Here is a 27,782-nt window from a genome sequence, read left to right on the forward strand (position 1 = left end):
GGAACACGGTTTTTTCCTATTTGGAATTATTACTATTATTTGAGGTAATCTCTGACTAAAATAGCTAGAAAGTTGTTTTGTTTTGTTTTGTTTTGCGGTACGCGAGCCTCTCACTGTTGTGGCCTCTCCCGTTGCGGAGCACAGGCTCCGGACGCGCAGGCTCAGCGGCCATGGCTCACGGGCCCAGCTGCTCCGCGGCATGTGGGATCTTCCAGGGCCGGGACACGAACCTGTGTCCCCTGCATCGGCAGGCGGACTCTTAACCACTGCGCCACCAGGGAAGCCCCTAGAAAGCTTTTGAAAAGGGTAGAATAGAATAGAAAGCACCTTTAACCTTGGAATAAGATTTTTCTGATAACAATTTTTTCTTTTAACGATTCCAGTGTGGGGACTTCCCTGGTGGCACAGTGGTTAAGAATCCGCCTGCCGATGCAGGGGACACAGGTTCGAGCCCTGGTCTGGGAAGATCCCACATGCCGCGGAGCAACTAAGCCCGTGTGCCACAACTACTGAGCCTGTGCTCTAGAGCCCACGAGCCACAACTACTGAGCCCATGTGCCACAACTACTGAAGCCCGCGTGCCTGGAGCCCGTGCTCCGCAACAAGAGAAGCCACTGCAATGAGAAGCCCACGCACTGCATTGAAGAGTAGCCCTCGCTTGTCACAACTAGACAAAGCCCACACACAACAACAAAGACCCAACGCAGCCAAAAATATATAAATAGATAAATAAATATTTTTAAAAATAAATAAATAAAAATAAAGATTCCAGTGTGGTATCATGGGTGTATGCATATGTCCAAACTCATCAAATTGCAACATTAAATATGTGCAGGGTTTTTTGTGTATCAGTTATGTCTCAATTAAGCTGCTTTTAAAAAAAATAGCTTTGTTTCTGTCTGGTAAATAGAGACTCAGTCTTGCCAAAAGAAAAAAAAAAAAAGATTCCAATAAATGGAAAGAGATACCATATTCATTGATTGGAAGACTCAATATTGTTAAAATGTCAGTTCTCTCCAAAGTAGTGTAAAGATTCAATGTAATCTCAGTAGGCTTTTTAATGTGTTAGAAATTAACAAGATAATTGTAAAATCTACATGGAAATGCAAAGGACCTAGACTTGTCAAAACAGTCTTTAAGAAGAATAAAGCTAGGAAATAAAGAGGAAAGTATGGAGTAAGGACATAACAGAAAGCCCAGAAATAGATCCTCACTTACGTGGTCAGCTGATTTTTGTCAAAGGGTCAAGGTAATTCAATCCAGGGAACAATAGTGTTTTCAACAAATGGTGCAGGAATAACTGGACAACCGCATGTATAAAAATGAACCTCAACCAGTAGTACCTCACAGCATATAGAAAACTTAAGATGGATCCTAGACATAAATATAAAAGCTAAAACTATAAAGCACTAGAAAGAGAACATAAGAGAAAGCATTCATGAAGTGGGGGTAGGCAACTATTCAGACAGGACTCAGAAAGCAATAAACATCAAAGAAAAAATTTATAAATCAGATTTCTTCCAAATTAAGTATTTGTTTATTAGAAACACTATTAAGAAAATAAGCAATCCATGGCCTGGAAGAAGACAGTGGCAAATGTATATCTAATAAAGGAGTTGTATCCAGAAGATATAAGGAACTCCACAATTCAATAATAAAGACAACCCACTTCTTCTTTTAACCTCATCAACATTTATTGAATTGTGAACCGTTGCAAATACTGCTGAAATCTCAGACTCACTCACTCCAATCCCTCTCTCAGTTTCCGCTTGAAAAGGAAGCCTAGAGAAGGCACCCCAAACACCAGAGGGTAGAAGGGAGACATGGGGGAATGCAGGGAGATGGGACATAGGGGGAAGAGGAAGGAAGGAGCAGGACCAGCCTGCATGGTTAGCCTCCTGGGACACACACACACACACACACACACACACACACACACACACAGGCAAAGACCAGGGGTGTCCATCTCTGCCCCCACCCGGTGGCCGTGAGGACATCAGGGAAGGACCAGGCATCCATGAGACATTTCAGTCCTTCCTGTCATGAAGCGAAAGCCCACCTTCTAAACGATGGACAGAAATCTTAAACCCACACTTCACAAAGGAAGATACATGAATGGTCAGCAAACACATGGAAAGATGCTCAACATAATTAGTCATCAGAGAAATGCAAATTCAAACCACAATGAACTAGGACTACACACCCATTAAAATGGCTAAAATTAAGAAGACTGACAACATCAAATGTTGGTGAGGCTGTAAGCAACTCCTGTGCAATGCTAGTAGAAATATAAAAAAGTATATCCACTTTGGGAAAAGGTTTAGCAGTTTCAGATAAAAATCAAACATACACTACGCTTTGACTTGGAAATTCCACTCCCAGAGAGAAATGAAACACGTGTTCACAAAAAGGCTTGTACAAGAATGTTCACAGGAGCCTTATTCATAATAGCTCGAGAATGGAAACATCCCACATGTGCCTCAGTAGGAGAACGGATAGACAAATTGTGTGTATTCATACAAAGAATGAACTACTGATACATCCAACAACATTGGATAAATCTCAGAAACACACGGAGCAAAGGAAGCCAGACACAAGGACATGCTGTGTGATTCCATTTATAGAAATTCTAGAAGAGGCAAACTAAGGTGGGAAAAACAACAAGAAAGCAGTGGTTGCCTCTGAGTGTGGGGAGGAACTGGGAAGACATAGAGGCACTTTCTGGGGAGACGGAATGTTCTGAATCGAATGAGGAGTGTGGATTACAGGTGTGTATCCATTTGTCAAGTTGTACAGCTGAGATTGGTGCATGTCAGTGGATGTAATTTTTACCTCAAAAAAGCTGCAAAAACATAATAACTGAGTGAGGAGTAGGAAGACATAAAGGTGATGCAAGAATGTCAGGATAGGGCTTCCCTGGTGGCGCAGTGGTTGAGAGTCCTACTGCCGATGCAGGGGACACGGGTTCGTGCCCTGGTCCGGGAAGATCCCACATGCCGCGGAGCGGCTGGGCTCATGAGCCATGGCCGCTGAGCCTGCGCGTCCGGAGCCTGTGCTCCGCAACGGGAGAGGCCACAACAGTGAGAGGCCCTTGTACCGCAAAAAAAAAAAAAAAAAAGAATGTCAGGATATTGGTAATTGTTAAATGTGTGTGATGGATACGTGGAGGTTCATTATACGGTTCTCTTTATATGTGTTTGAATTTTTCCATAATAAAAAGTTTTGAAAGTGTGTATGAAATTAAAAAGTGAATTGATGTATGGATCATGGGTTGCTCTGGTTGCCATACTTTTCTGGGCAATGTTCAATTATCCATATTAATGGGGGAGGACAGTGGTTGAAGATTACAAGCTTTGGAACCATTTACTATCTCCATGGCTTTGAGAAAACTTGATTTCTCCATAGTTCAGGTCTGTCATAGGGCTTTGTGAGGTTTAAATGAGACGAAATATGTGTAAAGTGCTTTGCCAAGTCCTTGCTCAATAAATGTTAGCTATTACGATTAGCGGAGGGAAGATGTGGCAGAGATCACTTTAAAAATTTATTTTTACCTGGCTTTGAAAAAATCCTTTTCTGTGTAATTTGAGTGTGACTGTTTCTGATATTTGAGGAATCGATATGATGGGATCCCACTGGGGAAGGTTTGGCTGAGAAGAAATTAGAAAAGCGCTCCTGCCCTTGCAGTGAACTTGGAAATTAACACCTAAACTTTATCTCCATGAGGTTGTCTTCAAATTCCTAACATGAAACGATGACGTAGACAATCCCAAAATCTTTTTTTCTTATTTGTTCGCTTTTCGAATTTGAACTTTTTTTTTCTTTTCTTTTGGTAGCACCTGTCTCTGGGATGTTTTGCTTGGGCCAGTATTTAAATTGGCCGTTTTGTAACTTCAAAACAGCTAGTGGTAGGGAGAGAAGGCTAAGATGTTGGGACCTAAAAATAGCAAAATAAATAATCCCCAGCTGGCTGATAAAAAACCAAGTATATAACCATATTCACTGTCAGGCCTGGAGAACACTTGATTCAGCGTCTTTTGTTAGCAGCTTCTAACTCCAAGCCTTCACATTGTTACAGGAAATCTTTTGCTTTATAGCTAGAATTCGTAACCTCATTCATTCAGTGAAAACATTTTGAGCACCTTGTTCATCCCGGCCGTCAGGCGCTGGGGAGGCGAGGCCGAGCACGGCCCTTGGCTCTAAGGCTGGGACACACTCAGTAAATAAGGATGATCTCATGGGGACACAGGAAGGGTTGTCAGGGAAGGTGTCTCCGAGATTCATGGGTGCACGTCCTGTCGGATGAGAAGGGCTCTGTTGGTCTCTTTTTCTTGCTTTACATACTGTTGGGTTTTGGTGTCATTTTTCTTTAAAGGACCTAAATGGAATTTGCCAGACAGAGCTGGCTTTGAAGACTGATTTGTGGTGACACTCTTTCCACTTCACATTAGTTTCTCTGAGTACCACACATATTTCGTTGTAGAAAAGCAGATTTCTGCCCATCTGCTCAGGGTCAAAGTTCTCCACACACCCTCACGTGTAGCAGAGAGGTCCCCACGCTTGGGCTCTGGGCACCGGCCTGTGATTCCCTCCTTCCCTCGGCCCCCGAGGATGCTCACACGCTCTGATCTGTTTCCGCCATCTCCCTCCTTATCCTGAAATGTAAGGAGCGTCTTTTCAAATGGAATTTGGCCTTCCCAGGAGTCTTCTCCAGGACATCTTGTTTTGGAAACTTCAGTGTGTTATGCCCCTTTATCTTGCATTTTTATAAAACCTCTTTTGTTGTTGCTTTTTCATCTTTTTTCCTCCGCTTTTTAAAAATAGAGGCATTTATACTAATTAAGGTTATAGCCGCTGCTTTACGTGTGTGTATTATTTTCCACGTTTCTTCAGGATGATTTTGAAGGGCTCGTCTCCCTCACATTCTGGTTTCCCCAACTGTACTTCTGAAATAATTGGCTAAATTTAGCTTCGTTTGAATAACTCAAACACATATCACATTACTCCACACGATTTCTGAGTATTTTAATTAGCTGTTTTTTTTTTAATCCCTCTTTTACGTTTTCACAAATATTTATTGAGCACCTACCATTTCCTCATGTCAGGATCGGGATTTTCTCAGTAACCTGGACCCTTGCTTCTCACCCTCCTGCCTTCAGACACCCCCCAACACACACACACACACACACACACACACACACACACACACACACACACACACACACACACACACACACACACACACTTCTCTCCGTGTCCTTCCAGGCCTCGCCGCTCTGGTGTCCCCGCGGTCAGGCAGTGCTCCTGGGCTGCTCTGGCCCGCGGCCTTCTCTGCCTCGTGAGCACTTATCACCTCCATCACTGGCTTGGCAGTTAGTCATAAACAGCCATGTGACATGTACCAAACTTCTCCTGTACTGTCTTCCACGATTACTAGAGTCTTTTCATCTCTGGGTCCTACATCACTTAATATAGTACTCTCTTCCTCCTGAGTGTTCAAAATTTTAGATTTTTTAAAAAAGATTAATAGCTCCTTGCCTTCTACTTCTCCAACTTTAGCTTCAGGCACCTACTTTGGTTTTCAGATGACCAAGAAAAGTTTCTCCCTTTCCCAAAAGAATAGTCAACCAGGCAGCTTTACCTGCATCACCGAGGAACTCATCTGAATTTAGAGATGTGTTGGAACAAAATGAGCTGACTGGCCTCCAGTGATTTGTGACCTCTTACTTAGAGACAGAGCTCAGTTAGGCATTACACCACCAGCAACCCCCCCTTTAAATAGTTGCCTAACAGATTGCAAAAGACTGTGCCCCGGGCTGTTATGGAGCACAGCTTCTTAGTGCGGCTTCTCAGAATATAAATCAAGGGCAAGGTTTACAATCAAATCTCATAGGTTTAAGAATCATTTTTGCTTAGAAATCAACATAATTTGATCTCATACAGTTCTTGGGACTAGAGGAAATATTTTAAATTCATTTTGTCTGCCTAAAAAACAAAAATCAAAAGACAAAAACCCTCTAGAATTTCTACATTCCACAGATTTGTCTTAACCAGTGAAGATGAAAGGAAACATCTGTTCAGTTCCCCTCTTTAAAGATCTTCATAGGAGGAATTCTGGGCATGTGAAAGGAGTCAAGGTCACAGTATAGGCTTCCATCTACAGTACAGCCAGGTCTGGATAGGGCGTTGCAAGGAACTCAGTTCTGGCTTCCTGCTAAGGATAAGTAGAAGGCATTTACTCTTCATTATGTGGTTGCTTTCAACAAAATTTATGAGAAAGCAAAAGGAAGTTTCTAAACTACTGCCATATGGCAAGTACTTGGAGCACTGAAATGAGACTAAAACCCAATCAGAAAGAAGCATAACCTATTTAGGACAAGACATCCAGGCCTCTTTTTAAACTGAAGCATTTCCAGACCTTCTGTAAAGACATATAGGCTGATTATACAAAGTTATTTCCTGAGTGTAACATTTAGAAATAAAAGTCAAACCTGAGTGACAAAGATGACCTCAAAACAGTCTATTTGCTGTCTGTCCTTTGCTCTTGTTAAGTAAGTTTCTTCCCTATTAAAGCTACTTTTGAAGCTTCTTTTTCCTCATCTTCTGTACAGAACAACTGGTATCATCACCCCCTGGTACAAATGATGGCTTTTCAAAATATACCCTTGTAAGAGCACTTGATATGTATCTTGTTTAGTCCATGATTCTATGTGTCTTTTTCCATTCTCACTGAAGCCATGCTGAGCTAGTGTTACTAATCCATTATTTTTAACCTTCTGACAGTTTTACTTACTTGCATCACTCCTTATTCTGGTACTTTCTGTATGAACGGGGACATTTTTAAAACAAACAAATCAAAATAGATTCCAGCTATTTTCAAGATTGCCCTGCCATGTAAGCAGTGGCTTTTATCTATCGTTCCTATCCTGTTGACTTTCTGTTCATATATTTATAAAGCACTTTCAAATCATGAAAGCCTAATTTCTTGAGAGTCAACATTTTGTTCAGAATTCCTCTCTTATAAAGTCAGCATCTGTAGAAGGCTGGATCTGAAGGACACACTTTAATACTAAGGTGGGCAGCAAGGGAAGGTGTCAAGTAAGTTCCCTGACTCCTCTGCTATGACCTGGATGGTTTAATAAGATCTGAGTTGATATCTTCACAAAGGCTTATAAGTAACAATGCTGTGATTTGTATATTGACCAGAGCCTTGAGCTTTTTTTTTTTTAAGTTATTTATTTATTTATTTTTGTCTGTGTTGGGTCTTTGTTGCTGCACGCGGACTTTCTCTAGTTGTGGTGAGCAGGGGCTATTCTTCGTTGCGGTGGTTTCTCTTGTTGCGGAGCACAGACTCTAGGTGTGCGGGCTCAGTAGTTGGGGCGCACGGGCTTAGCTGCTCCGCGGCACATGGGATCTTCCCAGACCAGGGCTCAAACCCATGTCCCGTGCACTGGCAGGCGGATTCTTAACCACTGCGCCACCAGGGAAGCCCCGAGCCTTGAGCTTTAAGTTGATTTTCTGATTGAGCTGATAGATCTTTTCTTATCCAGTCCTTCATGTGACTAAGCCTGCCTGTTCACAGAATAGTGGTGCCGCCCGTGAACATGAAACAGAGCAAAACCAACTGGACCGCAAGGGGAATGAACCCCTGACCCTGGGCTCATTAGCTCCATTCGTAAACCAGGGCAGCCCAACAGTCAGCCAATTAGTGATTCACTTGGCAGGATGGGCCAGACCCACGTGCTGATCCAGTCCAAATCCAGGAAAGTCTATCAGAAGAATAGAGTGGCAGCTGTCAAGAGCAAGACTCGCTTACTTCCAATTTTAGTGTTAAAAAAATCTCGTACATTTTAAAACTTGAATCATACTATGTGTTCTGCAAGCTAGATTTTTGATTCATCATTAGCTTGAGATTCATCTATGTTGTTTTGTGTATTGGAATTTATTCACTATTTTGATTGCATTTTATGACTGTGTTATATTTGATCCGTTCTACCGTAATGGACACTTGATTTCCGGTTTTCTGCTATTATAAGTAGTTCTGCTGTGCATATTCACGTTTGTGTCTTCTGGATTGCACGTGCAAGAGTTTCTCCAGGTTCTATACATACCTAGGAGTGGAACTGCTGGCCTATAGGATACATCTTTAATTTTACCATTTGATATCAAAGTGTTTGTGCAGGGCTCTGTTCCAGTTTATATTCCCACCAACAAGTATTCCAGTGATTACACATCCTGGCCAATACTTGATATTGTCAGACTTTAAACATTTACCAATGTGGCATGTGTGAAGCTGTATTTTAGTTGTATTTAAAATTTGTTTCTTCCTCCATTTTCTAGAACACTGGTAGAGTTGCACAGTTCTCTGTAGATTTACTGGCCATTCAGCCTTCCTCTTTTGTGAAGTACCCATTCCAGTCTTCTGTCCATTTTTCTTTTGGCTTCATCAGTGAGCATGTGTACTTACATTCCAGATGGTAAAGCTCTGTCAATTATGTTGCAAATCTCTCTCCCAGTTTGATTTGCCTTTTTACACTTTATAATATCTTTATAGTTCTCATTTTCATGGAACTGGTTTGTACTTTTTGTCTTATTAATACACAAGCTCTTTCCCCACTGTCATAGAAATGCTCTCTTACGTTATCTTTTAAAAGTTTTATTCTTTCCCTATTTAAGTATTTAATCCATCTGGAGTTGACTTGGACTACTACATTCATAGATGAGGTGAGTGGTCTAAATTCCTTCCATAAAGATAAACACCAGCACCGTTTGGTGGGCAGTCCTTGTGTTTCATGCTGGTCTGCAAGGCTGGCTTTTGGAAATCAAGTTTCCCTACGTGGGCATGTTTGCTTCTGGGGTCTGTTTGGGATCTTCGATTATTGTATTTATCTCTGTGCCAACACCACACTTTCCGTCTAGTGTTATACGACTTCTTGCTGTCTGGTAAGGCCTCACCTGTTGTTCTCTAGGAGCATCTTAGCTATTCTTGGCCCTTTGTGCTCCTGGAATAGAAGAAATGCTGTTTTCTAAATGTTCCTTCTAAGAGCTAACTGAATTTGCAGTTAGACAAGGAAGATAGAAACAAGGTTTAGATGTTCTGAACAGTAGATATCAGAGTAAATGTTGTTTACTTGAATTTTACTTGGGCATAAAAATTAAGTTCATGAAATTTAGATTTGAGATGAGAATTTATGCTCAAGGCGTTTTTTAAAAAAATTGTCCAATATCTACAAACCATATTAATACAGATATGTTAAACCTGTCTGGTTGGTCGTGCTGTTTTTATCACAAATTTAATTAACATTGAACTTGGACTACTTCCCTGAGCAGTAATATAGATAGTGCTTGGCCAATGAAGTCACATGAGACCATAACTAGAGCTCATGAAATAATGGTCTCAAATTATTTTAAGTGCTTCTAATTTTTCGTAATATGCAGGCCCAGGCCCAGATATCAAAAGGGAAACTCAACTAGGGGTGTGTGTGTGTGTGTGTGTGTGTGTGTGTGTGTGCGCGCGCGCGCACACTCTGGTAACTGTTCAGTAAGGGAATAAATAGAGAATTTTAATGTACACATTCAGCCTGGGAAACTTTGTATTGTTTATTAAATAAAGCAGAGAAAGCAAGAGAGGAGTCAGCACAGCGGGAAATAAGGTCACCAGATAAGGCTTCTTTGCTACCCTGCTTCCTGTTCTGGATGGCTCTGCCGTCCACTCGGAGTTTCATTCCTCTTACCCAGCTTGACAATTTCCCATTTCCTGTCACTCTCTCTGTCACCTCCCCCATTCTTGAGCTGCCAAACCAAAGCAGTTCACACAGATGAAGACACAGTTAATTTGTTGGAGAGCACAGAGCTTTCAGTAAACACCTTCTTCCTGCATAGTACTGTGTAGAGATGACAGGAGCTTTATCAGCGGAATGAGAACTGGATCAACTTTGTACTGTACATGTCATTAGGTCTACACCCAGATAGCAAGTCAGCTCACCTCTGCCTTTCTTTGCAACTATATAGCTGCAAAAAGAGGGAACGGCTACAGTAGCCACAAAAATGTTTTGGGAGGGGGTGGCAGGATTTTTTGGCATCAGTGTCTGCATTTTTAGAGTAAAGCAGAGCACAGACGGCAGCTGTGCGGGGTCATGTGTGGAGGAGAGGCATTCAGGAATTATCAGTGATGATACTCTGTCACAAAGGGATGGATTTCAGAAAGCCCTGTTCTTACTTTCTGAATTATCAAAGTGGTGAAGACATTACCATGTTTTGATTGATGGTCTAAGAACAGCAGCAGCCCTTGTCAAACTTAATTATAGGGGGTAGAAAGAATTATGAAAGGTGTAGGATAAGGATGCATTCCAGAGAATCGAAAAAGTTTTGAGTTTAAAACAACCTAACATTTTACTGAGAAACTACTACATTCAGTGTAGGTACGGTTAACTCTGTGTGGTTTTTCCTACATAAATTAAGGGTCAGGAACCTAGGTTGGTCTGATCCCACTACATCACTGATAACTAAAGCACCTTAACAAGACTTTTAACATTAAAAAACAACTATGGAATACAAGATGAAATACGCACTATTGCTCCAGTGTTGCCCTTTGTCCTGTGTAAGAGCAAGTCAACTGCCAAGTGGCTTTCCTTCTACAAAGTTCACGTCTCTGGGGTTATAGATGTGTTAATTAGCTAGGTGGTGGGAATCCTTTCATAGTGTGTACCTACAGCAAATCACAATGTACACTTTAAATATCTTACAGTTTTGTCAATTATACCTCAGTAATACCGGGGAAAAATAAGTTCACGTCTCTAGGTACCTGACTTGAAGTTCAAGGTTTTGTAAAAAATAATTTGTACTAAGTGAAGATTACTGACTAACTATATCAGGGGCTTCCAGCTGGTCTCTAACCTCCTGATTTAAGAGAGTCAGAAGGGAGCTTAGTCTCCCATCCCCTGAGCCTTCACGTCCACTTAAAGCTGAGTCACTGAGCAGAAACCAGAAACTGTGTTGCTGCAGGCCCTGCCAGTGTTCTTTTCATGGACTGGTATCATCTCTGTAGAGATCACCACCAATAGGGTTCCCCAGGATTCATGAAGGCTTTGTTTTTAATACCACTGGACAGGGAGATGGAAACCAGGGTTCCACTTCTAGCTCTGCCTTGGCACTTGTCAGTTATAGCTGTGTGACTTCAAACAGGTCACTTGGCCTCTCTGAGCTTCACCTGTAAAATGAGGTTGAATTGCACACATCTTTAGATAACGTATGTGAAAGCACTTAGCATGCCCCTTAGTGCGGTGTGCCAAAAATGTTTGTTTCCTCCGTACTAAACTATGCTGAGGCTGAAAAATTCTAAGTTGTAATAATTCCTTGATTTCCAAGATGGCCATCACTATATTCAATAAACAAATGTATGTTAATTGATCCTAGGTAGAAACCATGAGGCTCAGATCCAGTCCTCAAGGAAGTAATCATTTATTAGGGGCAAGAGGATATACTCAATAAAGATGATTGCTCTTAAGTTCCAAAAAGGACCAAATTCAATGGCAGTTCAGAGTTAAGAGAAAATGTTTGGCTACAAGGAAACTTGGAAGTATTCATGGAAGAAAGAACACTTGAGCTCTTTCTAAAATGCTACAGAGTGCTGAGATTTGTACAGGTGGAGACTAGAAGGTTTGGGGATGAAGACATACATTCCAGGTGTGGGGAATGACATGGAGATGGGCAAGTGCAAAGTGTGTCTGCAGCCGCCCGGTCTGAGTGAAGTATGCAGGAGACTGTTGGGAGATAAGGGTGAAAAAATGTGACCTGGGAAACAGGCCACAGAAGACCTCTGAGCACTTAACTGGGGACTTTTAGCTTTTATGCTGTAAGCAACCAAGAGTTATTAGAGCATAACCTGTTGCTGTGCTGGGGCTAAATTAATCTTGAAATCACTGGGAGGGCAGTGGGGCAACCAGAAGCAGGGAAGTCAGCACAGAGGCTCCTCTCTCCCTTGTGGGGAGGCCGTGGGACCATCAACGACTCGGGCACGCCACAGACTAAATGTATTTTAGGGCTTTTAGCAAGAGACTGTACAAGTTGGTGATCTGTACTTAAGGGAACATATTATTATTATTTTTAATGGGAAGGCGCTCTTAAATTTATGTTATGACCTGGCCTTAGAGTACAAAGAAACGCCATGGCGCATGTGACACAGACCAAAGACCTGAATTCAGGGGATGGTGAGAGCAATGACAAATGAAAGACACTGGGCTGCATGAGGGAAATATCAACAGGGCTTGGCCTGACTAACTGCACGGGGTAAAGGAGAAAAGTTCAGAGCTGAAGTTCTGAGTCTGAATGATGATGGGATAGCAGTAACAATACGGAGTAAATTCATAAAAATTGTAGTTTTTTGAAACTGAGTCATTTTGCTGTTTAAAACCAGTTCTGCCCAAGTCAACAGTGCGGTTCATCTGTCATATTTCCGTTTATAGCTACATGTCTAACATATCAATATTTCACAGTTCATTCCTAAGTAGTAGGAAAAGTGAGGGGTTTCTATGTAAGTGGAAGACTCCATCTTAGAGATTAAGATTGTCTGTCTGGTGACGCTACAGGATACTAAGCAAGCTGCTCTCACAAGCTGCAGGTAGAGCACTTCCGAGAGGCAAAGGGTCACTTCTACAAAGTTAACGCCATGCAAACAGTAAAAACAAGAAGCACGAAAGAAACATTAAATAAAAGAGTTTGCTTTTATTTAAAATAAAATGCATTTATACAGTCTTTAAACCATGGATTACTGAACAATACTGGTAACCTACCCCCTCCCTGGCACCCTTTTGGGCTGCGTGAGCTAGGAGTTTTCTGACTAGCACCAATGCGGACTGTAACAGCGCAACAGACTAGAACACAGCCAGTCCAGGCATTCGAGTTAAGGACACTGTGGCAAATCGTGACTATAATGAAGTCATCCTTAATTTAGCAGATATTAAAACTGCACATTAATTATATTTTAAAGAGCATTTAATTAATTGCAAAGATGCAACATCCAAGCCATTTGCTAGTTGTGAGTAGTTTTTTAAAAAACTGTACAATCTTATAAAATTTGTGTTTGTACATTAGTTACACAAAATGCATACTTCACAGACCTTTACTTCATATTGTAATGCAAAGGCTGCATATTTTAGGCAGACAGTGAATATGCTGGTGAATACTAAAAGTGTTGTAATACAATATGGTGTAAAAATAAAAAGACAATATACATACATGCTTATTCAAGGACAAAAACAAACCAGGCATGACGACTAACAGCTATTTCCTTCAAGATCAAACAACGACAGTATTTAATATCAGGCACCTTCTGCAGGCCTGATTTATTTTGGCGGGGGGGGGGTTGGGAGCAGACAGACGACAAATGGCGACCAGAAGTATAGGCTGTTTGAAAAGTACGAGGTCAAATTAAACATACATTAAAACACATGCATTAAACATGATAAATAGACTTCATATAGTTTAAGCCCTGGATAGCTTTAAAGTAGATGGCTTGAGTTTCTTACATACAGTTTGGCTAGCTTGAATCAGTGATGTTTTGTTTCTGACTTGCCCACTACTTCAGTTTTCAATTCATGGCCCTAAGGAACGTGCGCCATATTCAAGTCCATATATTGTATCATGATAGCGATTAACAGTCGTGCTTGTTAGTGCACATATTAACTGGTCTGGTAAGGCAAAATGTTTTCATGATAAAATAATAAATTTCAAGCTTACTTTATTAAGCAGCATATAACAAACAACAGCTCTTAAACTTAAATAACTGTTATGGCCATGGAGCTTCATTACACAGCGTTTCTGTTCACACCCAACCACTGGTAAGTTTGTAGAACATCTCTTCATCTAAACTCTCATTTTGGTCTTTTGCACGTGTTGAGAGAAATATGTAGCCACCAATGAATTCATGAACCACTTTGCAATCTACTTCAGTACAAATGAAGGACAATCGTACTTCATCTGCAAACTCTACAGTGACCTAGAACAAAGACAGAGAACGATCAGTCCCTGCAAAACTCCAGGTGGTTGGGTCCAAGTGAAGCTACTGTGCTTAAGGTCTGTCCTTACCACAAAATACTTGCTGGTCCTCAAATATTTTTTTAATCCTAAACTAATAATGCCTTTAAGTCCAAAAGCATAACTAAAGTTTACCAGCCCCTCCCCTCCTCCTTTTTAGTTTTCTTGTTCTGAAAAGGAAGACTGAATGCAAGGGGGCTTAGGTCATTAGGTTCCCAAATGGTCTCTGGTGATTCAATTAATGAGAATGTCTCTCTTGAAGTCCTGGGAGAAAACCTACTTCCTGTGTTTAATATCTGCTTTAGATATTTAACCTTTAGGTTTCATGTCTGAATATTTCAGAAATACAAGGTTCTATGAAGTAACTGAAATCGATACAACAAACCCAGCGACCCTAAAACAGATGACTTACTAGTAAAACATTCTGTTTATTTTAAATGATAATCGTGTACTCCAAGGCTAGGGGCAGCATGATGTGCCAGGCTTTAGAGCCCTAAGTATCCCAGTTTGAATCCTGATTCTGTTACTAAGTGTGTGGTCATGGACAGCGACTGCCCTCAGTCCTCTAAATTCTAGTGTCCTCATTTGTAAAGTGGGGATAATCCATCAACCTTACAGGGCTGAGGTGAGGTTTAGAAATATGGTACAAATATAAAACATCTAGTATCATGCCTGGCACAGGCATTCAATAAAGAGTAGCTGCTATTTGTGAGTGGAAGTATTTATTTCCACTCACAAATACTTATCTAAAGAGAAATATTTATCTATTTATCCGTTATAGAAAGATAACCTTAAAGATGAGGCAACAGTGTAACATATTTATGTTCTTAGAATTTAATATCTAGGCTAGTTATGAAATAGGCAAGTTTAAGTAGGAAATGAATAGAATTTATAGGCCTTTTTCTTCTTAATTCGTTCATTTTTAGCAGACGGGCTACATACGCATTCAAGTAGCATAGTTACAGCTTACCATTTTTATTTCCCAGTTTACATTCCACTGTTTCATGTTGCTGAAACGCCAGGTTTTAATTGCATCTCCTGTACTGGCGTCCATCCTAATCAGTCTGTTGTATGCAATTCCAATAAGTTCTTCTTTTTTGCCCCCTTGGAATCTACAGCATTAAAAACATAAATAAATGTTTTAAAACATGTTGGGGGTGGGGAGGGGGACATGTTAGTCTGTTTTTCTTCAAGACGCGTGTGTTTTAATTCCAAAAAAAAGTGCTATTCTTGCACAAAACAGAAATGCAATCATTTTGAATTTCTGATGAAACAATTTAAGTATAGAAAATACATTCCAACATTCTTTAAATTTTACTGTGTAACAGGTTAATGGGTCTCAGGAGGTAGCTTTAAATGTTCAATTTCTAATTATATGAAGTAGATTAAGTAAAAAGGCACAGATTATGGTTTTACACATAGGTGCTTAGTAGAACCACTGACCTTGCAATAAAGTGTGTGATGCCGAATTCTGGTAATGACTGCCAAGCTTGAATAAATCTCATCTTGGCTTCAATTAGACTCATCTGAGCTACATTCTGATGGGCCTCCAAGATTCTTGCTGTTATCTAAACATGATTAAACATCATCTTTACCATTAGATATTATTCTTTCATGGTAGAATCAAGGCAAAAAAGATTAAAACATTGAATTATGTGCCCCACCCAAAATTATGTATTGCAAGAGTTGGAATTAGAAAATACCTGAAGCTACATTTGGGAATTTTAGTAAAATAATGACTTTCCAAAATAAACCTCGATATATGTTTTTTCTTAATTTTAGTTTCCATATGTCAAGAAGCAGTGAACTATTAGGACTGCATAACTGCCATTCTTGAGACATATTCAAGTACACATACATATGATACTGCATTATAAAACTGTATTTTCTAATCCTCATATACATGACGGGTTTTAAATTCAGCACCAAGGTAATATGATCAGAATGAGTACCTGGCATACAAGTTTCTAGCAGGAATGATATATATTTTTAGCAGCTTTAAAGTACTTGAAATCACTGTAATAACTTTAAAATTTTTCTAAAGGAATCATTAGAAAGGTTAATTTTTTAATTTAAATTATACTCACTTTGGGATGACTATTCCCTCAAAGAGTAGAAGGAAATTAATCCATGAGGGGAGACTGTAGCTAGGGTTTTAAATATTTTTAGTTATTTCTTTTCTTTTTCTTTCTTTCTTTTTTTTTGTAAATATGGAGAACTTACCAAATCTCTTATATAGCCTGGCTGTAGATGGCAATGCGAGGAAAAAGAAAAAGGAAGCAGAAAGAAAAAAAGGCAATCAGAAAAAATGGCAATGAAGCAAAGAAAAAGTTGCGGTAACCTGCAAACCAAAATTCCAGCCAAAAACCATGCAAAAAATTACTTTAGATGGAAACCAAGCAAAGTAAAATGCAAGCATGAAAATGAAAATGAGAAAGCAGCGATTACTTTCCATTTAGAATACTGAGAAACACTCCCCATTATTTTAGATTGTTAAGTGTTACTAAAATTAAGGGTAGAAATTTGTAGGGAGAAAATTAAGAGCAAATAACCTTTCCCCCTTCATGTACCAGTTCTTACTGGTTAGGGTAAAGCTAATTATTTTAGTAGCAAAATAAAAATTAATATTCAAAAGCCTTTAATGTTGTCTCATATTGAGTCAGATAATATGTCCATGCACCGCTTTTCAAAAATAAGTTGAAGGCATAAAATAAGTGCAGTGACCATACTGTTTTCTTATTTACACAAGAAAAGCAAATCCCTCAATTACCATCTGTTTTTTGCATCCTTTTTCCTAGAAGGGAAAATAAAAATATGCCATACACTACAGTAGGAGTGGTGGCTATAAACATATTGGTCCATTTCAATTTGGATTAACATGGATAAGACGCAGAACAATTCTTTCCTTTAAAATGTTAAAATCCAGTTTGGGAGACATCTATGTAAAAAATATCCATAGCAAATTTAATTAATATATAGTTTTTAGGAATTAAAGTAGATTAACTATAACAAAGGCTATACTGATGGACCCAAAGACTTTATGCCCTGGTAGGGCTGAATGACCCCATGGCCTGCACGTCTTAGACCTACCTGACCCCGGAGTGCCACTGGATCACACAGTTTAACAAACAATTACTGAGCAATATGTCCAACGACTAGTACACACCTGACACAGCTAAACTAAACTAAACTAAACTCCTGCTTATCAGCACTTACTAGGTGTCAGAGCAATAATATGACTCAACCTCCAAGTCTAGTTAGGGAAAGGAGAACTCAAAAAGAATGTGCATTTGATAAGATGCCAATGTGGAAGACAGGGCTAGAAAGATCCTTAATCTCAGACCACACACATACTGCCATCCTGCCAGTTAAAGACAGTCACACATTCTCTGTTCTCAAGAGAATTTTCAGCTGACATCTATTCAAGAACTCACCAACAGAAAAGTACCTTTTTAAAGCAAAAACTATCATTGTAAAGGCTTCTGAGAAAACAATACCTGTCTGACAACTAAACCACCATTTGGCAGTCTTCACAATTATACTTTAAGATCTTTTTTTCCTAATACCTGATAGTGAAATGAGATTGCTAAAGATCTGAAACTATTCATTGACTTTGAAGGCAAATGAATCCACTTTTAGAAACAAGTCTCTTTATAAATAACTTTTAAATGAATTAACTAAGAATAAAACATGAAATTAGAACTCGATTCACTTTCCCTTTTTAACTTACAATCTACATTCCACAAAGCTCCCCAGGGCAGCATTTCCTCCATTCCTCACTACTCCCACTTCATATGACCGTGGGACAGACCATTTCCGTGCAGTTTACACAACCTCTGCAACTTAAAGATGAATACTTGGTGATTAAAACTTCTGAACATTTCTAGCTAAGTGATTTCAGATCCAAATGATAAAGACTGTATTTAAAGTTAAGAATTAGTAAGTGTTCTGGATATATCATTGGGCCTTTCCAGTAATGTTTTAAAATTACTCCTTAACAAAAATAAAAATGAAACTAGATAAAAATGAAATATTTATTTCAAAGTTCTTCTTCACTCCCCTCCTAAACTGGAGCCTTTTCCTTTTATGGCATGATGCTGGGTGTAGAGAATACTGGGGGCTATCCCAAGTGAAACTCCCCTGGCAAAGAACCTTTTACGTTGTACCAAAGAACCTTTTTCCTAAATAGCAATCCTCTTATGGTATTAATTTCCAGGAAAGGAATTCTAAACAGAGGGAACAAAAGCAGTGAGTTTCAATGAAAATTTACCAAACTTTGTCACATTATGCAAATGTGGCCTAGGTTTTGCCTGTTAATGTTAAGAAAAGACAGTGTTCAACGTGGACTCTATCTACCCTCGTAAAGTTTATTTCCAAAGCTGAAAAAGTCAATTTTGACAGCAAGAAGAGTCATCACAGATTTGGCTGGGAAATGCTGGCTGTGCTTTATATCAGACTTACTTTATATAAGGAATAAAGCTGCATGAATTAAGGAACACAATGCAGTAAGGCCATACTGAATTTCCTGAAAGAACATCCTGTTAGCAGAGTGATTTCCTCAGGTTGTTTAGAATAAATATGCTCCCAATATTCCACCTCATTATCTTTCATATTAAAATAATAAGGCTTTTCTTAAACGACCAATTTAAACTGACTGAAAGCTATTTATTTCTTATTTTATGTTTTAACCACCTGATACGAAACTAAGACTACCAATTAAAATGAAAAAGTTGGGTTTAAGAGGGGGAAACTAAAGTATATGTAGAAAATTATAAAACAAATCAGCAGAAAATAGCAGATGAAGTAAAATGAATCAAGTACCTGCTTGTTCTTGTACTTTTTTAGATAGCGAGGGGACACCAAACATTCAGGATTTATATCGGTTGTGATCTGCTCTGGTATTAACTGAGGATCTGGATTTAAATGCTGCATCTTCAGAAAGGAAAGAATATTTTGAACTTCTAAGTTATAGGAACTGTCCGCCATGGTCTTGCCTTTGGAGGCCAGCCTGCAGGCTGCCATCCAGTGTGCATACTGTTTTTCCTGTTGAAAAGAAATGCTGAGGTTTGAAATCTATCCCATGATGGTGTCCTTTGAGTATAAAATATAAGAATGAATGGTCAACTCACTAAGTAAGGAAGCAAAGAACACTGAGTTTTACTTTTAATCAGAAAACTTACATTGTCACAACGAAGCCAGATTTCATTCATGCCCTCTGCAACTGGAATGAGGAGTTTAATGTTAAATTTTTGGCCTGAAATGTTCACATCTGGGGTAACTTCACACCCTGTAGTAAAAAAGTTATTAAAATGATCAAATTTACTCTTAAGAAATCCCAAGCCAATATAGGTAGCCCTCATTTTATGCCATCTTAACATGCTGAATTTGCTGTCGTGGAATCTATAAATCAGGGAATAAATTCTTTATGCTCAGTAATTTTGTCCGGGGGTGGAGCAAAGAATCAGATCTATATAATATACAAGAGATTTAACTGCACAGAGTTTGTGGCCCTTGACTGAGAAGAGAAGCAAAGAGTCCTATTAAAAGGATATTTTACCAAAAACACTTGCACTCCATCCCACAAGTTTTATATGTATTGTTTTAGTATCATTCAGTTCTTTGAATCTTAAGTTATTTGGGATTTTTTCCCTAGGTTTCTAAATGTACAGGGATTTTTAAATATCTTTCTATAATTAAATTCTAACTTAATTGTGTTTGGGTCAGAATAAATGACTTTTATGATGCTTTTAAAAAAAGGCATGTTTCGGGTGGATTACCCAGTTTGAGCTAGAGTCCTACCATAAGGGCCTCCTTAGGACCCCACTGCTCCCTAACTGAACTGCTCTCCTCTCCTGTTCCTGTGTGGAAGCAAAAAGCTTAATGGCACAGGCGAGGGGAGGCACAGGATCTCCTGATTCTACTGAATGCTCCTGGGCACAGGCCTCCTTCCAAAACTCCAGGGTGTTGGAATACTTAACAAGTACTTCGATTCAGAGGGTGATCATTTGAACAAAAATAGTTTCTTAAGCATTTCTTTGTACATATGAGAAATTAACTGTAAGCACAATATATTAGGAGTCCATCTGGTATAGAAGGTAACATAAACTTATATACATGCGAAGTCAGTATGAAAATAAGTGGCATGCAGAATTTCACTCTACTGGCAAGTTTTCAGGAATACATACATTTACGGATTATAAAAATCCATGTAATCAACTCTGTTAACCATGAGCTGGTGGCTTTACAGAAGACAACACAGATCTATTGAATGTATATGCCCAGTTAGATAACGGGACCATGGTCAGCATAAATTAGTAACCAGTATAATACAGTGAAGAAGAGCTCTGCAAGCAGACAGATTTGGGTTCCAGACCCTTCTCAGCCACTTCATAATCATGTCCAATTTATTTATGCCCAAATATCCTGACCTTAAACTCGACCTCACAGGGATGTGCTGTAAGGATCAATAAGATAATGAAGATGTCAAAGCTCCCTAAAGAGTATTCCAAGTGTTAGTACTTAGGTCATGTCACCCTCAATACGTGTTAAGACCATCCAGTAGGCTCTATGAAGAAGAATGTAAACTGTTAGCAGGGACTGCTGTTGCCTTTCTCCTTGTACTGGAGCAACTTCTCCCGGCACAGAGAGTACAAGGAACAAGATAATAAACCTCTATGTATCTATCACACAAAAAGAACATATGTTTAAATTGTCATTTTTTTTCCCCATCACATAAATGTTTTATGTATCATATAAAAGAAACAGAACATGTCAGATAAAGGAGAGATCCTCTCCTCTCCAGAATTAACTTCAATCATTAATTTGATGGACCTTCTCCCCTCTTTGCTTTCTTTTTAGAATATTTACTCCACATAAATAGCTACCACATTAACTCCTATACAGTCATTAGAAACAATTAGGAAGTTGTGTGGCAATATGTTTAACCTGCAAAGTTAAAACAAAGAGATGTTTGAAGATACACAATCTTTGCCACAAATTTCATTAATCATGCAAGTAGATTTAAAGTACCCAAGCCCATAATAATTAGACCTCTTTTTAAAGTAAAATGCCAAAAAAACCAAAAAGGAGAGACCAAGCGAGTGGTAACTCAGGCACCAGTGTAAGCACAGAGGCACTCAGTAGCCACATTTCAGACAGTATTCACCCCACGCCTCCTCCAAGCACAGGCTACCTGCTTCCACGGTAACATGCTGGACCTCACTGTAACCCAATTACTAGTTCTCTGAAGCATTAAATGCAAACAGCCCACTCTGATCACAATCTTCCATCCTAAATCTCCCCAAGTTCTTTGAGAGACCCCATCCTGTGACCTCATCACTTTCTCCCCATCACGTTTCCACCTCTTCCTTCTCTGCAGTCCAGCCTGGACCCCGCTGCACCAGCTGTCACCTCCAACTCCCGAGACTCACTGTCTTTCCATTACACACACTCAGCAAACCCTTAACCCTAGCTCAACCCAGCCATCTACCACTTACTTGCCTCTGCTCTGGCTGCTGAGCACTCTGAGGGAAAGGGGGAGAAAAAAAAAAAAAAATCACAAAACTGAGCAGATAAATTTCACCAGCAATTCGTAAATTCCCAACCTTAGCCTGCCCCTTGACACTGGCAAGCCTTCTGTGTTAGCAGACATTCTCAACAATGTTTATTTCACATCTTCTCAGGCCTCCTATGCCACTCACTCTCAGGGGACAACCTCACATGTTACTTTCCCAAGATGAAAGCCATCAAAAGTGAGGTGCCCCAACTTCCTGCCACCAAAGCAGATAAACCTGGCTGCCCTTGCTTCCACACAGTGGAAGAGGTGTCTCTCCTCCCAAGGCTCTTACGTCCGAGTGGGCTGAATTTTCTACCACCCGTCAGGAGCCTTGCTCCATCACAGAGATCTTCTCCTCCCACCTCCCTTCCTTTCCTTCTACTGTGTCATTTCCATCAGCATTTAACTTCCTTGAGTCTCTCATCTTAAACCATAAAACGCCTCTCTCCTCTACCTTATACCTCTCTCTTCTATTACCGCCCTCTTTCCTCCTTCTCTGTCACAGATAAGGTTCATCAAAAAGCTATCTTTGTTTCCTATTTACCTCTCAATGACTGTACTTTGGCTCCCATACTTAAAAGCCCATTGAAATCTGCTGAATCTGTTCTTAATCAAGGTTACTAACCACCTCCATGTAGCTAAATCCTATGGAGGCTTAATCTTACTTTTCTGTAGCATCTGACACTATTGACTGCACTGTCCTTTTCGAAACAACTTTTACCTTAACTTCCATCATGCCTCATTTCCATGGTCTTCCTATATATTATTTTTTGTGGTTTATTTCCCTTGCGAGTTCCTCCTCCTCTAATCTGCCCTGTCCCTTAAACATGGGTGTCCTGCAAGGTTCTGCTCTTAGCCTTTTCATATTGTAGACAACTATTCCAATGGCTACATCTACCATTAATACTAACTGCTACCACATCGCTATCTGCAGCATGGATCTCGCCCGTGCTGCAAACAGATATCCCACCGGCACCTCAAATTTAAAATAACCCAATTAAATTAAGCTCATCTTCCTCCCCAAACTCATCTCTTCTATATTCTCAATCTCAATACCACCCTATCCACCCAGCTATACAAGCCGGAATCAAGTCCCTCCCCGAGCCTCTCCCAGGTCAATCACCCAGTCTGTTGATCGAACTTCCTCAGAATCTAGTGAAGTTGCGCCCTTTTCTCCACCCATATTGATAAACGTAATTTGGATCACTATCACTGCTCTGAAATTACTCCTCTACACTGTAACCAATATAAATATGATGGATCCCATCATTTTCATAATAATCTTTCAGTGTCACTTCACTGCTGCCAGTTTTAAAAACTTAACAATTTTATCCTCCAATTCCTGCCAGTTTCTTCTGCTATCACCTCTCATAGTTAGCAGGAATGGATTCAACAGCTGTTAAGGAAGGGTTCATCCTCCCCGCTTAAACCCCACGTTCCGGAAGCACAACCCGCCCGGTGACTGCGGATGCTTCTCTCCACGCGTTTGCACACCAGTCTCTTTTACCAACTCTCCTCCTTCCTTCCACAGATCACAATTTTCTCTTTTGGATCATAACTGTGACATTATTTCCCCCATGAAGTCTCTCCTAATTCTCTCCAATGTCACTGAAGACTAACTGGTACAGCACCCTTACCTCTTTGCTCCTCTAATCTATTGCTTACTTTTTAAAGTACTATTTACTGCCCGAATTGTAGCTGTTTATCTCCTGACATGCTCTAAAACATCTTGAAGGATGCGACTGTAATCTGTTCTTGCTCCTGTCTCTAGTACCTGGCACAGTTCATGGCAGGAGATCCATGAGCATCTGCTGAACTGCACTTTTTAGAACTGTGCATTTTAGGTATCTTAGGGGCCTTAGAGAGCATCCAGTTCAACACTCTTATTACTCAGAGGAAGATACTAAGGTCCAGATAGGCTATTTCCAAAATCACAGAGCAGAACAGAATCTAGGCCATTTGATTTAGTTTAGTGGCAGAGCAGAATCTAGGCCGTTTGATTCTTAGTCTAGTGTTACCTTCACCAGTGTGATGTGCTAGAAAAGTGCTCCTTGGGAGGACTTGGGAGAAGTGGGATTAGGACACCCTGTAGGCTGTTCTCCATACCGGGACTTAACTTCTCAGCTATAGAAGGAGAAGACTAAGGATGTAATAGGGACAGAGAAGACAGGGGCTAGAAAACAGATTAAGTCTCTAAATCAAGAGTGGACAATTGCAGCTGGTCCTGAGCAGCTACAAAGGGAAGCAAGAGGACAGCTGCAAATAGATTTTTGAGAGTAACAAATAATGGTAAAGACTCAAAAGTTAAACTCGTGACTTAGAGAAAAAGACAGTGAGTCTAACTAAAAGTTTTAGGAAAATTACAGAATTTCAACACATGGGCACAGCAATCAATCTACCCAGGGCAGAGGTCTTTCTATTTATTAAAATGTGTGTAACTACACAGCAACAGTTCGGATGACTACTGGGCAGAATAGAGATAGGGTAGAGATTTGGACATCGTGTTGAAATATACTAAAAATATACTAATGCACAATTTACTAAGAAAAATTAAGAATACAGATCTACAGATGTAACTCCAGAGCCCGGAAGCACCTAACTCCTTTCTTAACTGCCTCTCCAACCCCTTAACTCAGGAATTCAAGTCTCACAAGAATGCATCTGGCTGGAATCTAAATCCCAGTGGAAATGAGTCTGGAAGATGTATTTTAGTCTTGCAGCTTTGCTGTTAAGGGAAGGCACAGTAAAAGGAGTGTGGAGCAGCAAGGAGCCAACCTGCCGCGTCCCCCACCAAGCATGCTCGGTGCCCGGGGCAGCGAGTGCTGGGGAGCCTGTGGAGAGCAGGCTTCCTGGAGGAAGTGGTATCTACACCGGAAGTGAGCTGGCAGTTTTAAGTAACATCACCGCGAGTGAGAGGCTCATGAACGATCTGCAAGACCAGACGAAGGCTGCAGAGAATCACAGAAAGAGGCAGCAGGATGTCCTCCAGCCACAGAAGAACCAGACCAACCTGGAGAGGGAATTCTCCTACCACCTGAACCACGGCATCCAACAGATGAGAGTGGTGAAGGAGCAGTGTGAAGGACCAACAGAACTCACTAAAACCAAATGAAGCTGTAACTCCACAGACCTGAACAGAAAAAAAAAAAAAAAGACCAAAACCAGCAGCTCTGACCCTTGGCCAGGCTCAGTCTGGGCCACAGGAATCAAGCCCGCCACAGCTGCCACAGGACCGCGGAAACAGGTCCAGCAATGTGTGCCTCAAGTACCAGCCCCTGTTCTGAGACAGCTTTGGATCTGAAGAAATAAGAGGAAACCAATAGATTCAGGTTGTCAGCTAGGAGGAGCCTCAGAGGGGTATCCTGGGGCCGCCCCAGGGGCCAGGACGAGAGCAGTGTTGAAGATGACGAAAATGTGCAGGGAAGAGGTGTTGGGAAAGGGGAAGAACTCAGCTAAACCCTGCAGGTGGCTAACCCACTGGTGAGCCAGAAAACCCAGAGACTGGGGGCCTGAGCTGGACCAGCTTGTTAGCAGTGAAGGTCAGGAGGATGCTGATGAGGAAGGGAGACCCCAGCAAAAACTGGGAGGAGATGTGACTACAGCACAGATGAGAATGAGGCAGACCCTGAAAATTAAGTGGGCAGCTCCTGCAGAATGAGGAAAACCTAAATGTCCTAATACTGAAGAACAGAAAAGGGACATCATACATTTACTTGGGATAAAAGTAGAATCACACACTTCAAGTGAGGACTGCACAGAGATTACAACAAAATATTCATGTGAAATTGAATACTAAACATAAAAAAGTATCTAAAGCAGTTAAGAAACTAAAAAGCTAAACAACTTTATCCCCCAGCAAAGTTTATTGAAAATTAGCTAACAGATATTCCACCATCAATATTGGTCATTCCAAGGCTTTCCTTACCTCTTAGGTTCATCTGATGAGCTGGTGTGCCACTGGATTCTTCTTTGCTCTTATAGCAAGAAACAGATGTGTCTTTAAAGGTGCACCAGTACTGCTTGTAACCTTTTAGAGTCAGCTTTTTTGGCCTATGTGTCAAACAGAATTAGAAGGAAAAAAAAAAAACACTTTTGAAATAACTTTATCAATGCTATGTTTTAGCAGCAAAGTTTCACAATGTTAAAAGTCTGAGACCAAGTTTTACATATGCTGAATTCAGTTCCCTTTTGGCCAGTGTGTTATATTCAATGTTGCTCTTGCTGGATTTGCCCCTCCTTTCTCAATCTACTCAGGAAGATCTTACAGTGAGTGGGCAGAGGAAGACAGTAAGGCAAACATTCCAGTACTTCTGTCAGTTGTAGCTGTCCCTATCACTAGCAGGTCACATGGAAAGCATAGGAAAATAAAGGTGAAGTAAATGTCAATGATTGGAAGGTTCCTAGGTCCTGTAATTACCTGCAAGTTCATGATGTCCATAGGGCTGCCTTTGGAGCCTCTCTAAACAAGCAAGTTTACCTGGCAAGACTAAAGTGAGGGAAGTGCTTATCTCTCAGGCATGTATTTCAGTGGTGACTTAATAACTTGTCACTCCAATGTCAAACAGGAAGCATGAGGAAGAGAGGATAAGGAAAAGTGCAGGTAGGTAAAAAAGGTGTGTAAAGGGAGAACAAAGTAGGGTAGGGAGCAGCATTTGAAATTGTGCCATTAGCTCAGAAATGTTACATATGTGGAGCTGTTATATGTTCACCTACAGTAAATGGTTTATTCCAAAATGGCTTTATATCTTATATTCCACATCACCTCCTTTCCTCTTTCTGCCTTAATGCCTAGCGCTCTTGATTCTGTGGAGTATGACTAGACCGACGGTTTAAAAGTCTAGATAAGATACACTGGAACCTTGTTATAAAATGTCCCATCACCAAATGAATAGAATTCAATAGATTCTGGGGCTCTAAACAAAGAAACAGCCACTGACAATAGCAGTTCATCATGTACTGCTTTCACCCAGACGGGATGCTTTATACTGATGATATGCCACTGTATGTTTCAGAATCTGCATGATGCAATCCATCTAGGTTTACACAATCTCCTCCCCCACCTTAAGGAAAATGTTTATCAGATAAAATAACTTAATAAGTACTGCAATTTTGATTTGGTAAAGATGGTTATTTTCCCTCATTTGCCAGTCAGAGTAAATTTCAAAAATGTGAACGTGGCTATAAAACTGACATTTATTCATTAATATTTGGAACTCCTCCCCTTTTGTACTTACTTGAAAACTTTAATATAGTCAGCAAGTTCAGGAATGGAAGTGATGTCCCCCTAGGAAAAGAATTAAATCATTTTTTTCTCGTGAAAAAAAAATCTGAAACTCTGCTGTTTAGTATCTGATATCAAGAACCAGCTTAATTCAGTAAATAAGGAAAATTACATAAAATACAGATTATAAAGATTTTAAAGGTACAATCATATTATATGGTCACATAGTACAATGGTATTTTCAAATGGCATAAAAAGCTATTAAAAATTTGATCAAAATAGCAATTTATACAACCCACAAGAATATACTGTTGATTTTAATATAGCTAAAACTGCTTATAGCTGCATATGGAACTTTTGTAACTCGTAACAGTCCTTAAAATAGTGTTTCTTCCGTAATAACTAACACCTAAGCATTTAAAAATTTTCCTGAGATCTATTTTTCTCTTCTTTTTGTCATATTTCAAATTTGGAGATCACTAAATGGATTTTACCATGACTTGAGATTAATTTTTCCTCTGAAGAAATATTCTCCCTCTACTTGTAAGAGAATGTGCAGACTGTCAAGATCTATCTTTACTGTGTTGGAAGCACTAGACACTAGAACAATATTAATGTTAAAAATTTCCCTGGAAGTTTCTGGAAAATTGATGTCTGTATTTTCTAAAGCACTAAATATTTCTCTGTATCCCCCAAACACTGCATGAAAACCTAATTCCACAGCAAGGTATAAACATCTGTTCAAACTCAATCAGTAGGTAAAAGATTCACCCTACCAAAACTGTTGATGTTTTACCCCCTTCCAAAGTAATCTCCAGGTCTGAAAGGGCAGCATCAACTTCATCCACTTCTTTGTCACTGTTGTTCAAATGATTCTCTGATGTCATGATCGACAACTTATTGATATGATACTGAAACCAGAAGTGATATTTTATTTAAATGATTGTTCTAACTATAAATTTTAAAATGAGATAT

General features: G+C 39.9%; 1 protein-coding gene across 1 annotated transcript in view; it reads right to left on the reverse strand.

Annotated features, from left to right (window-relative positions):
• Positions 1 to 12,477: 12,477 nt before the first annotated feature.
• The window catches only part of FERMT2 (FERM domain containing kindlin 2), a 70,692-nt gene continuing 55,387 nt past the window's right edge, over positions 12,478 to 27,782 (reverse strand). Inside the window, exons 7-14 of the mRNA XM_022570548.3 lie at positions 27,584 to 27,718; positions 26,821 to 26,870; positions 25,512 to 25,636; positions 19,212 to 19,318; positions 18,853 to 19,074; positions 15,475 to 15,599; positions 15,002 to 15,143; positions 12,478 to 13,993 (exon numbers count right to left, since the gene is read on the reverse strand). Of these exons, the coding sequence (XP_022426256.1) occupies positions 13,820 to 13,993; positions 15,002 to 15,143; positions 15,475 to 15,599; positions 18,853 to 19,074; positions 19,212 to 19,318; positions 25,512 to 25,636; positions 26,821 to 26,870; positions 27,584 to 27,718 (1,080 nt within the window). The 3' untranslated portion in view covers positions 12,478 to 13,819. The remainder of the gene's footprint in view (positions 13,994 to 15,001; positions 15,144 to 15,474; positions 15,600 to 18,852; positions 19,075 to 19,211; positions 19,319 to 25,511; positions 25,637 to 26,820; positions 26,871 to 27,583; positions 27,719 to 27,782) is intronic.

The sequence above is a fragment of the Delphinapterus leucas genome, chromosome 2 (genome assembly GCF_059928025.1).
Source record: "Delphinapterus leucas isolate spDelLeu-1000000601 "Yukka" chromosome 2, BTC_Dleu_Yukka2, whole genome shotgun sequence".
Classification (NCBI taxonomy): Eukaryota; Metazoa; Chordata; class Mammalia; order Artiodactyla; family Monodontidae; genus Delphinapterus; species Delphinapterus leucas.